This window comes from Plectropomus leopardus, chromosome 1 (genome assembly GCF_026936395.1).
Source record: "Plectropomus leopardus strain MGB_pleo_1.0 chromosome 1, ASM2693639v1, whole genome shotgun sequence".
Classification (NCBI taxonomy): Eukaryota; Metazoa; Chordata; class Actinopteri; order Perciformes; family Serranidae; genus Plectropomus; species Plectropomus leopardus.
Genome location: NC_142176.1, coordinates 35,435,666 through 35,449,280, shown reverse-complemented (window position 1 = coordinate 35,449,280; position 13,615 = coordinate 35,435,666). Strand labels below are relative to the sequence as shown.

Here is a 13,615-nt window from a genome sequence, read left to right as displayed (position 1 = left end):
ACTCTGCACACAGTCCATGACATGCCGCTGCTCTTGTACTAAAGAAAGAAGAGATGTCTAAGTCTTGTTGTTAACGTGCTCTGCATCAGTGTTCTTAGTATGTCAATGTGAGCGTGAAGTAGTATGTGCCAACAGAGGCTGCTGTGCATGTTGCTGTGAGTGTGAACCTGTGAGTCTTTGTGTGTGTGCATCTGTATGTGTGTGTATAATTTTGGTAGCTCCCTACCAACACCAGACAAATGGCAACACAGCTGCTCGCAGCAGGAGGAGGAAACACTCGACATGGCACAGAGGGAGTGACATCAATAAGCTCTAATAATACTGACATCTGCACAAATCAGGTCTACTGACACCTACTGACTAACAGCAGCCGATGTCGAGGACAAAGGAGCAACATTCCTATCTCGCTATTTATTCAACTCTATCTGAAATGCAATCAGAATTTCTTCATCTTAAATAATAATATATCATCAAGTCCTGTTCCCACTCTCACCTCCTCTGATTCATCTCTGCGTCTCCTCCGTTGTTCTTTCCAGGACCCCAGCTGTGGCGGCGAAGAGGCGACAGCGAGCGTATGCTGTTCCGGAGGATACAGGAGCGCCGTGGCACCTCCGTCACTCTGTCTTTGGCTTCTTCTTCAGCTTCTCCCGATCCACCTCCTCCAACACCACCACCACCACTTTCAAGTCCTGCAGTGATAGTAGCCCCAGTCCGGATGCCCTGCTCTGGGCTCCAGCTGCATTCCAGGCCGTGGCTGCCCTCAGGACTGGAGCTCGGTGGGCCCACGCTGGCGGTGTCGTCTGTGGACGAACAGGAGACAGAAACCTCGCTGGCGCTATCTCCTCCTGTCACTGGTTCATCGTTCTGCAGACATCCAAGAAATATACATATATATTTTAGCTGTCAAAGCAAAAGAAGCACCACCTAAAAGTGACAGTTTACTGTGAGCCACAAGAACAGCTTCATTAATTCAAAAATGAGTGAACTCAGTGCCAAGCTCAAATGAAATGTTGATTGATTTATTATTTCAGGGACCAGATGAGTGTAAAAGTAGCTGCTTTCTCTTAAGTATTCACTTCCAATCCATATTTAATCAAAGAGTGCTTCAGTGGAAAGAGGATTACAGCTGGCAGTATTATGGCCTCACTCTGCTCACAGAGTCACACAGGAAGTGGAACTCTTAACCCTAAAACACAGGGGAATAACTTTTTGGTCATCGAGTGACAGTAACCTGGGAATACTTAAAAATAGATGAGCTGCTTTCACGATTTTACCAGACACAGATACAGGATAGAACGCAACTGATCTGAACAGAACATAACTGACAAGAATAGAATAGAATAGAATAGAACAGAACAGAAAAGAACAGAACAGAATGTAATAGAATAGAATAAAACAATAAAAATAGGTCAGAACAGAAAGGAACTAAAACAACAGGAATGAATTAAATGCTATAGAATAGAATGCAGCAGAAGAGAACTGACTAAAATACAGCAGAACACAACAACACAGAATTGAATAGAATAGAACAGAATAAAATATAATGATGCGCCAGAACAGAATACTATAGATTAGAATGCAACACAACGGAACTGATGAAAATAGAGGAAAAGAACAGAATAGAATACTATAGAAAAGAATGCACCAGAACTGAAGTGACAAGAATACAGTAGAATAAATTATAATAGAATAGTATAGAATAGAATTAAACAGAGCTGAGCTGAACTGACTTGAATAGACTAGGCTTTACAAGACTAAATTGGAATAGATTGTATAGATTAGAATGCAACAGAACTACACTGAGCTGAACTGACTAGCACAGACTAGAAAAGACTAGGCTTGACTAGACTAGACTAGACTAGACTAGACTAGAATAGAATAGAATAGTATAGAATAGAATGACTATTCTAGTATTTATATTAGTATTTATTGTATTTTAGTATTCTGTTCTAACAGAATAGAATATGACAGAATAAAATAATACTTAATAGAATGCAACAGAGCAGAACTGATTATAATACAGTAGAGTAAAACAGAATAGAAAAGAAAAACAGTAAAACTGACCATATTAGAATGTAACAGAACAGAATACACTATAACAGAATAGAATAAAATAGAATAGAAGAGAACAGGACGGTATAGAATACAATAAAGTAGAATAGAACTGAATAGAATAAAACGGGACGGAACAGAACAGATGTCCTTCAAAATGATTGTTAATTACCTGTCCCTTTTACACTGTATATCCATCAGCATGTTTGAACTGAAGCATGCGATGAATAAAGAGAATGCTGCAGAGCAATTTAAGCCGCAGGAATGGGAGATAATGAGGACCAAATGGCAAGGCTTAAGGATAATGAGCCAGAGCCACTTTATAGCAACTCTGACATTAAAACAAACACCAATAAATGATGGCAGCCTTGTGAAAGCAAATCTTTCCCAGGAAAATAGTCTATAAGTTATATAAGTTATTTATAGTGTTTCAAATATTCATTCATCATTGTTACGGGACTGTTATAATGATTCAAAACAAAGACAGTTGTCCAAATTAGCTGGGACTCCTTCCATTGTCCTTGACTGTTCTTCACTATGTGACTGTAATACAAGCAGTGAATAACACCGGGAAAACAAACAGAACTGGTAAAAACTCTTTGACCTGGCTCTGGTGGGAAAGCGCTCCTGCATGCGCACACACAGGTACGGGATAGTCCATTTAGAGCTAATTTGTAGGTGTGAGCTTTAACTGGGCCTATTGTGCAGCCAGCTGCAGAGAGAGCGCCGAGCATAGAGCTGCTTCTGTTGGAGAGCTGGGAATGAAAGATCTGCTTTATGCTGCGGACATGACTTCCTGTGGGAGTGAGAGGTCGTCGTGTGTGTGAGTGTGTGTATGTTGAAAGGGTATGTGACTGCAGTGTATGTTTGTGAGTCACGTGACTTTAGCTTTAGAGTTAACAGAGGGACTGAGTTTTAAACTTTAATGTTTAATAAGGGTTCCTATACATGTTTTTCTGTGTGGCATTTTTCAAACATATGAAATTTAAATATAATTTCAGCCAGCTGGCATAAATAACGTCATGCATCGACACATATTAGAGCTATGTTACATGGACAGCTTCTGAAAATATATTTTCCATAATGTTGGATTACGTGGAAGGTTATGCATGGAAAAATACTGCAACTATTTTATCGTACAAACAAAAAAAAAAATGCAAAAAGCAACTTGGCAAGAAAAGTCCCGTAATTTACAAGAAATAAGTAGATTTAGACAATAAATTTTTAACAGCTAGGGAAAAATGTTGAGAAAACTATATTTATAACTATCAGAATAATATATACATATATGTATGTTTAAGATTATGTTAATAATTACTATTTTTAGTCACTTTTTTTCGGTCATGACCTTGTTCTCTATTGTTTTTTTTACTTTCCTTTTTTGGTGCTAATTTATAGGTAATTTATTTTGTAGTTTGTACTGATTTGTTGCAATTTCTTTTATGAATTCTTCTAAGAAGTTGCTCACTGCTTTCTTCTCATTTTGAAGGAAATTGAACCAGTTTGTTCAGGTTTCAAAAGGGTTAAAAACTTAATGACCTTTCCAAAACTTTCAATTATTATTACTTATTCCATGACTTTTACAGTTTTTTTTATGACCGTGGGAACCATGTATCATTTATGCTCTTAGATCATGTTTTAAAGTTACAGTGTCTTGCTCAAAGGCACATGGGCATGAAACATGCTCAACTGAATGTGGCTGAGATCAGTGCTATGACCTTAGAGTTCTTTAGTGTTATGAAACCATTTTTCTGGCTATTCTTCTGCAGCCTGCCGAAAATGTACAATATTGTATGGAGCAAAAGAAAGAGAAGATCCCTTCAGAGCGCAGTGAAGACATTAATCCTCTCTTACTGAAGCTGAATTTAGCTGCTGTGGTCTTTGTGCAGAATCAAAGCCGGAGGATTTCATGGCACATTTTGCCCCGTCGCCATCTATCTACAGTATCCTAACCCTCGGCATCATACCGTATGCTCCCAGGCAGCTGATGCTGTCTGCACTGACTCTTTCCATTGTTGTTTACAACAAAAAGGACATTCCGTTCACATTACCATGAGCATGTCTGGAGTGCTCAAGGCTGCAGAAACTGAGAGATACAAGTATTTCAACGTTAACCAAAGGGCGCCTGGCTTCAAATAGACTTTCAACAGCAGCAGAGTGACAGCAGGGACCACGGATCGCACTTCCCCAGCAGCAGTGTAGAGCTGCCGGCTTAAAAAGATGCTTAGTAGATGTTTGGCATCTCAGCCTCGGGGTGCTGATAAATAAAAAAAGCCGAGTGCAGACTGACAAAATAGCTTCTTCATATACTATACAATCCCTATAGGGCTAGTTGCAGGACTGAGAGACTACTTCATATATGTACTATATAATCCCTAAAGGGCTAGCTGCAGAGGCAAACACTTTCATATTCTTGCCATTCAGTGTGAGTGAACTGCAGCTGTGGACTGCAGCCAAGGGAAGGTTCGGTTGAAACTTGAATTCACAGCAAAATCTACGTTTACACATAATCTGTTATTTTCACATTTACTAACTGTATTTCAGTTTGACTATCTAACAAGCTTGTTAACACTCTTACAGAAACACAGTCACATTTTTATGCGTCTGCGCCAGCAATAGTTGCGGCCGGAGGCATTGTGTTTTCAGGTTGTCTGTGTGCATGCCATTCTTCTGAATATCTCAAGAACGTCTTAAGAACATTTCTTCAAATTTGGCTCAAACATCCTCTTGGACTCAACAATAAACTGACTAGATTTTAGTGGTGAGAGGTTAAAGTTCAAGGTCACTACAACCTTGCATCTGACCCATTTTTGTGTATACAGGTACACTTGGACACAAGAATATCAATATAAATATAAATCTCATTAGAAATGGTCAAAGATCACTATGACTTCACAAAACCTGTTTTTAGCCATAACTCAGGAATTAATACGATAATTATGACAAAATAAAAAACAAAAAATGATGATGTCAAGAAATTATATGTCAGCTTCACTGTGACATCATTATGTTCTGCAAAAACACCTTTTCTGGCCATTACTTAGCGCCATAAATTTAGTTATTTAATTGTTATGCTGAAGTGGTGACAATCTTGGGTGTAAACTGTAACATTAACTTGACACGTTCATGGAGGCAAACAACTGTGAGGTGGTAATTCTAGTTTTTATTTGATTTTGTTGTCGTTAATTTCCTACTTGAAACAGGACGTTTAACCACTCTGCTCTTGTCACTGTTATAATTTCAGTGCATTTTTTAATAGGTGGATTTATTGATTTTCTCAGCTGGTAAACGTAACAGAACCAGCAAACCTCCAGTCATCAGCCCAGTTCATCTGGGGGTGAAGCTTTTCTACCAAACCCCTGCTACAAAGGAAAGACAGTGAGTCTGACCTTTCTGAAGACGCTGTCATATCCTGGCTCTGCGTTCAGAAAGCTGTCGATGTCGCTGCCAGAGTCTCTGTGAGCTGTGGAGGGACAGCTGGTGGCACTGCTGGTTCTACTGGGCAAACTGGGAAATGCTGAAGACTGTGAGGATCCTGAAAGACACAACAACAACAACGTGTTAAATCTGAAATACAGCATGCTGAAAACACTAAGCACTTTTAAGTAGAAAATGATTTAACTGGATTTATCAGAAATATGAAGGTACCAGGAGAATTTGTTGACATTTCAATCCTGAAAACATCCTGGTATAATGTGATTAGAGTTAGATGCCATTTTACTTCATGTTTTCTCATGAGAGCGTTCAGCTGTTAAAGTGAAAAGCACCATGTTTCTAAAATAATCACTTTTCATTCCCTCCTCCAAAACATAAGCAGGTCTGTTAGACAGCAGTGAAAAGACTTCTGGGAATCTGAGAAGGTGTGAAAAGGCTGGTAGATCAATGGCCGGCTGTCCTGACAACAAGGGTCTGTGCTGAACTGCAAAGGCAAACAACTACTGTTTGTGTGTTTAAAAGGTCTGAGAGCAGAACTGAAGTTAAAATCTCATTTGGGAGAAAAAGACAACTGAAAATGCTATTGATGTGCTGCACAACAGCTTTCAGGACACAGCAGCATCACATATACCATTAGTCACCCTGGGGCCAGCTGATGTTTACAGAGCCTCACTGAGACAGAGCAATATTTTAGTTAGTTAGATGTAATTTTCACTTCAGTTAATAACTGTTTGATCAGGAGCAATTAGCACACACAAAGTATCAAGCAAAGCGCGTGTAAACAACAACCACACTGATGTGTATTTGATTAAGTCACCACTTCTCCACCTGAATCATAGCCAGCGTTCTGGCACATTAAATATCGTCCTCAATAACAACCTCAAACCATTGCTCTCACTGTAAAACCTCCCAGTCCAGTACTTCTCATCAAGTCCCAGTGCTCTTTAACCACAGAGGTATTCAACAGCAGCCCACCAATAATCTTTTTGGTTTTACATTCACTATTTGCTAGGGATGGACATTAGAACTCAATTTAGATGTCAATATTTGGTCAATGTATAAAGTGATTACTTTTTCTTTTGCTTTGTAATAGAAAATGTATGTAATACACACACACACACACACACGTTGCAATCACAATAATTGCAACTCTAATAGCAACAATAACATAACATATGACAATAGCAATAGACATAAAAAATAATAAATGTAATTTATGATAGCATGTAATATTACATGCAAATATTACAGTTTATGAATGTGGCAATAACCATCATATGTGTAAAATAGTGGTGAAGGTATAACAGCTGAAAAGATGAACCTATTTATTTATTTTGGCTTTTAACTATTATTATTCTTAATATTTTTAATATTTACCTTTTTGTTTTCACTTTTTGTTTGCTTATTTTTATCATTCTTGCTGGTCTCTGTTTTTTCCACTCAGTTATATTTTATCATCTACAGTCATTTTATTCCCCTTATTTTAATGTGCATTTCTGGTGTTACTGTAAAACACTTAAAGCTATATCTCTGGCATATATGAGAAGGGCTCCATGAATAACGTATATTATTTCTGATGTTTTTTTAGGCACAGAACAGCTTTTCTGATGCAACAGCACTGTGGCACTGCAGTATTTTTTACATGTAAGGACATGTACAGATAATATCCCAGGCCAAACTAAAAGAGGAAGATTGCACCCAACTCACAGATGTATAATAGCAGGCTTACTTTAGCCAGATGCCAAAAACAACTGGATGAGATCATTCACTGAGTTTGGTATTTTGCATCATTTCTGATGTCTATTTCTGACCGAAAAAACGGAAGTTATTCTTTATCCCATAGGAACATTTTCCCTGTGCTCATACCAGCAAGAGGAAGTTCCTTTTGTGCCTTGATTCTTTGTGAAAAAAATCTACAATAACTAATTCATAGTGTTACGGAATAACGGTGGCACACACCAAATGCAGTTGATCTCTGGCAATAGCGAGTGGGCAGTGTAGGAATCCCGAGGCTGAACACTCGGCTGCAGTCAGCTGCGCAGAAGGCCATCAGGGGGTTGGTGGATGGGACAAAGGATTGCACTGGGAGTGGCCAGTGACAGAGCCCTTCATTTTAGCAAGAATCTGTTACACTGCCATAACAAACGAGCAAATGGGGGGCACAGTCACAGACTTCCTGCAGCTGATTAACTGCTGACCACTAACACACATGCATGCAATTGTATGAAAACGTAGGTGGGGTAAAGGGGTGGCGCATTCAGCTTACTGACTGAAGGACTGCTGAGCCCAAAAAGTCAGGAAATATCTGGGTCTTTAGTATCACAATATCATCCAGTACAGTAACAGTGTTCTCACACACACACACACACACAGATAGTGCCAAAAAGCATGATAACATTATTTAAATCAGCAGCTCTCAAGTATCTGAAAGTTCCATGTTTTTGTTCAGATATTAAGCTGTTGATTTCACTTATTAACACACTCTCAACCTGGGAGGAATAACTTATCAGCAATCATTTGATGGAAATAAAAACATGCTTTTTCCAAAGTGTTTCGCACATCTGAGAGCCGGTGCTATAAAATATCAATGATTTCTAATTACAGGATTTGAGAGAGCTGAGAAACTAACTAATACTCAATTCTGAATCTGAATTTTGTAATCAGAGGTGTCAGCGTATTAAATCTTATTTAGGACATAAATGTCTCAATATTTGCATCCAACGCTGCTGAGCTGTATTAAGCCCGCAGCAGTGAAGGGAGACGGCATGATATGACAGGCACAGGTTTATTTTTGTTTTCCTCTCTGCAGAATAAAGGTCACAGGTTTGATTGTCAGGACTGGTGTTCTACCTGTCAAATAATCACTGAGCAAAGTAGAGATACACAGGGCTTCATTCAGAGGGATGTCATATGGACAGTCACCTCATGACATCATCAAAAGCAGGCGTCCTTTACAACACAGTAAACAAGATAACACACCAAACATGAAAACACTGACCTTTGACCCCAAGCGCTGCAGCAGAGTTTAACTTTGACCAAGTTTTGGAAGTCGACGCAAAACATTTTGCCATTTGTACTTCATATTTCTAATGTCACAAGCCCACCATGAGCAGAGAATCCCAAAATGTAAAGGCGAGGGTGTGTGTGTGTGTGCGTGCTGGGGGGGGGGGTAAGGGGTGGTGACAGAAGTGGATGCTGGGAGTTTTCCCCGAACTCCACCCCCTCACACCTGTCCACCAAAACTAGCAAGGGACTGTGAGCTTTGACAGCTGTCTTCCTCCCTCTGTTTCAAACAGAGCCGCACATACATACACACACACACACACACACACACACACACGCACATAACAGGTGTAAAGCCCTCTGATGTGTCAGTGGGTGGTTGAGGTTGTTGAATGTGAATTAGCTCACACACCTGAAGATATAACATATATGCAACACATTTTTATTATCATTCAACTTTAATGCAGAGAGCAATGAAGCCAACTGCACATACCACATCACCCATACATATGACACTATATATAACTATGTTACTATAGTGTCATGTGAAAACACACAGACACTTCTCACATCTCAGGGAATCAAATATTACTTGCAATCCAAACAGTTGCTGTTGTTGGGGTTTTTAATGCAGTTAAAAATGTATGACAGGAAAAAGAAAGCCAGGCTGAATTTAGGAGGAAAAATATGTGTGTTGTTGGTTGAATGCAGCTGAGGAAAAATTGCAAGGGAGATATGATCCAAACAAATCATCCTGTCCGAAGCAATGAATGTGGTGAAAAATAACCAACAAGATAAAGTATGCATCGGTCTTAAAACACTTTTCGCTGCACATTTTCATATTGTTATTTGAGATAAGTCGCCACTGAGGCTACCTTAAGCGTTTCCCTGAATGCAGATTTTATCAGCACATACAGATAAAACCTTATTTTTCTCTTTTTACCCTTACATTTACTTGTCCTGTGTTATCTAAGGACGTAACATGTTAGATTTGTGCAACTAGGCTGACTTTTTGCAGATAGAGGATTCTTTGTGTGACAGAAGCTAGTCAGTCCTACAAAGCTGCCAAACCTCTGGGGGATGACCACACCGGCTGTGGAGGTCGGAGCAACAGAAAACGTGCTGCACCAGCTTCTGTCTTTGTTGAAGCCTCAAAGTAGAGCAGCATGGTGTCTTTTTTTTGCTGTAACTAGGTAAACTGAATCAGCTCATAATCTGCTATCACGCAATGTTTATTGTTCTCATTTGAGCAGCACATATTCACTAAATTAACCCTTTGAAACCTGAGCAAACTGGGCTGATTTCTTTCAAAAACATGGGAAAAAGGCAATGAACAGAATATGACCCAAAGACACAAGAAATTAGTATAAAATAAAATAAAATTAACTGAATATTAAATTAATATTCAATCAATTTAATCAAAAAATAAATAAATAAAAGTACATGCACGTGCGCGCACGCACACACACTCACTCACTCACAAAAGAAAGTAAAGTGATTTGAAATGTAATTATAATAATCATAAACATAGCTCCCCAGCTCAAGAAAAGTGATGTCTCTCCAGCTTTCAAAGGGTTAAACATCTATCATCAAAAAAAAAATTTCAAAATGTTTCACTACATGCATTTTTTTCACAAATTTATCAAGATTCTAAATTTTAAATCAACATTATAGCCTCCAATTTTTCGTCTTCTTGGCACGTTTTAAAAAGCACATTCGTTGGCCAAGCTGTAATTTAAACCTTCACTGCGATTCATTGAAAACCCCCATTTACTCCCTTGTCTTTGTTTTCTCCTTTCTCCGTATTATTTCTGCCCTGAATCAAAGGCACACCCAGCGTGTCTCCTCCTATATAAATAAGGGTTAGTGAGTCGAGTGGAGATAAATGTAATATAAATGTAATATCATGCAACACTGAAAACAACACTTTAAAACTGCAGCATGACTCTCGACAGAGGCTAAGCAAACCACAGGCAGCCAGGCACGCTACCAAGCTGTGGCCTTCCAAAAACACATTAACCAGCTATATTATGGGATGCAGATCCAGGTTCATCATACACCGCAGGCAGTACACAGCATGTCCTGAGGCTGAGGCTTTGCACAAACTTGTAAATCAAGTGCTCTTGGGTCCTCTCTGCCACTGTGTCTAAGCTTGTGAATCCAAACTTTGTACAATATATCGATTAATACTCTACAGTGAAAACATGCCAAAAGGAATTGGCTACACAAAATGTTTCAATACTGACTGATACTTGTGACCCTCAATCACAGCAGAGATCACTGAGGTCTAAAATGTGACCTGGTTTAGCAAACCAATTTTTCTGGGTCATCCTTTGACACTGACAAAAGAAGGTCAAGCCCTAAAATTCCTGCATCAGTAGTCTGGTTTATTAGGTATCATATAGAGCTAAACCGTATTTGATTGTAAAACTAAGCATTATTTGGAGTTTTGAACCAAAAGTGTACAGCTATAAAAGCAGCTCTGTGAGGCTATACTTTAGACATGGCAGTGTCTGAGTAAATGCTAATGTAAGTAGCTGTGGACACCATGAATATGTGATGAGAATACGAGATATTTCAGTCTGGATTTAAGTAATGGACTAACAGACCACCTAGTAGACTACCATAGCCAACCCATGCAGCTAGCATGGCTAAAAACACAATGGGGTTCTCAATTGTTCAGTAAATTACAGTAAATGTTCAACAGAAAATTGAGAAACATGTACATGTGTACATGCAATGGACACCACATCTTTCTGTCTCGAGTGGACTTGTTTAATGCATTTTGTTCTACTAGTAGTGTCCATTCAAAATGTGCCTGTTAGGAATGTGAATTTGCAAATCCAAGACTAATGAAGGAATGGCCCACCTTACTCTGTGTTTGATTGGCTTACGTAAAACTAGCTAATCCAACCGATGAAGGCAACGCATACTAGCCAATTATAGAGAGAGTAGGAGAGTGCCATTCTTCACTATCATAGGATTTTCAAATTTGCATTCAGAACGGCATGATTGCTTGGCTTCCAGTGTGTTCTTGAGAGCTGCACATCCAAATAACTTCCCAATTGATACTGCTTGTCATGAATCCCCCATTCCCCTGACTATTTAGGACCAGGCTATTTCCAGGAATAACAGTGTTTGTTCCTAAAGTTACATTGCTGATGCTTGAAATGTTTGAGTTTGCCACAATGTAACATCTCCAGTCTCTCTATCGTCATCTGTTCCTGAATGCGCTGCACTGCAAGTGACCGAGAACAAGCTGTAACCATTCCATGCCATTCAGGGGTGAAACAGTTAAAACTGGCCTCCTGTTAATACATTACACAGTGTATGGAGCGCACTACTAATAAATGTTTCCCATAGATCTTAAAAACTTGCACTCAACACTGCACTTCTTTGGGTCCTCTGCAATATACCCACCAAGTGCGAAAGCAATCATTTGATTGGTTATTGAGAAAATTGAAGGACAGATGTACATATAGACAGAGACTGCTTCAATTTTAGTTAGATTCTGCTGATACTAGTAAATGGTGGTTAGAGATCTGGTAAGTCCTGCCATGGCTCCTGTTACCACCTGACATTGCTAACCCAACTAAGTAAACCAGGGACAGTAAAAGAAAGAGGCTAAAGGAGTTGGATGCATTTAGTGAGGTAGAGGTAGAGATATTTCCACCAAAAAGGAAGTGATGTCAACTTCTCCCAGCTGCTGCTCAGGAAATCCCACCCTTACCCACCCTATTTTATTTCCGTTTGGCACTCCTATTTTATCTTTCTTTGTCATTCTCTTTCCATCTTTGTGTTTCCTTACTTTCCCTGTATTTCTTCACCTCATCTATTAAAGCCTTTTTTTCTCTCTTCCTCCATCTGACAGACTGATGTTTCATCTGTTTTCCACCACAGATAAAAGGCAGTTTGTTCTCATCGATCTGTGGGTCATGTTTTATTGAGACTGGTCTCCCTGCAGACAGACTCATTTTACAGAGGTCATAGAACCCTTCTCTCCTATCTTGCTGTGGCTGCCGCCCATACATACAGCACAAACGTAGGCTATACTGTATGTCAGCATTTAAACATTTTTCAGATTAAGATTTCAATTACAGTCATTTTCTACACACTGAGTGAAATATATTTACAGCTGCACCAATCATCTGTTTTGCTACGATGACCAGTGAGCTAATGTTGTTTTTAGGCACACGAGCAGCATGGCTCTAGGGCTGGCAAATTCAGTTTTTCAGTCAGTTGGTCCATTGCTTTGGTCCACACTAATATCTTAATACTGGAATAAAATTCTGTAAAAACAACTTTTAATTTGTCTAATACTATGGTTTATGATATGTACAAATTACTAATAATAATTAGCTTTGTTACATGTAAAGGGTCACTTTTCAAAATAATGTAGGGTCAACTGGAATACAAAAAGGGTTAACTGGAATACCACCAAATGTAACCTCTCTGTGGAGAGGGCGGAAATATTTAAACATCATCTCAAGTTGGGTCACACTCATCAAAATGCTGCTCAATAGCTTCACTGCTGGTCAAAAACTCAACAAACAACCTTTAAGTCATTTACTTATGAGTGTATTTTAGCCAGCTATCTTCCGTTTTATGTCAAGTTTTCACAACTAGACTTTCAAAGTTGTCTGCTTGCTGTGCTGTTCACACGACACAACTTGCTGTCTTGCAAGTCATTGCTGTTTTCACATTACATGACCGACAAGCATTAAAGGGTCACTACCATGAAGATTTTTCACCTGGAGGAATCAATGATGAGTAGCTATGTCTTGTGTCCAAACTAGTACATTTTTTTAAAACAAAAACATGCATAAGTGGCACAGGAAATTACATGATACCATGCATGAAACATTTTTAGAAAATAATCCCGTTTCCTCTACAGTAGTTGCAGCAAAAACTTTAGTCCATTTTGCTACACTGTACAGATAAGTTCCTATTGCTCAAGGCAACCGGATTTCCCCTCAATCTGATTCTTGCACTCTCATAGGTTGTACCTCAGCGGCAAGTCCCCTACAGGTCTAAATATTTAGCCAGCTAGATATCTAAGATGCGTCTTCACACGTAGCACTCAAGTGCCAATTTGCTAGTGTTAATTTGCCTATAATCTGGGGCT

General features: G+C 39.1%; 1 protein-coding gene across 9 annotated transcripts in view; it reads right to left on the bottom strand.

Annotated features, from left to right (window-relative positions):
* The window catches only part of akap13a (A-kinase anchoring protein 13a), a 147,965-nt gene that overhangs the window by 55,716 nt on the left and 78,634 nt on the right, over positions 1 to 13,615 (bottom strand). For all 9 annotated transcript variants that reach the window (XM_088080670.1, XM_088080668.1, XM_088080658.1 and 6 more), the window contains 2 exons: positions 5,442 to 5,587; positions 494 to 864 (listed from right to left, as the gene is read on the bottom strand). In XM_088080670.1, coding sequence (XP_087936796.1) covers positions 494 to 864; positions 5,442 to 5,587 — 517 coding nt within the window. The remainder of the gene's footprint in view (positions 1 to 493; positions 865 to 5,441; positions 5,588 to 13,615) is intronic.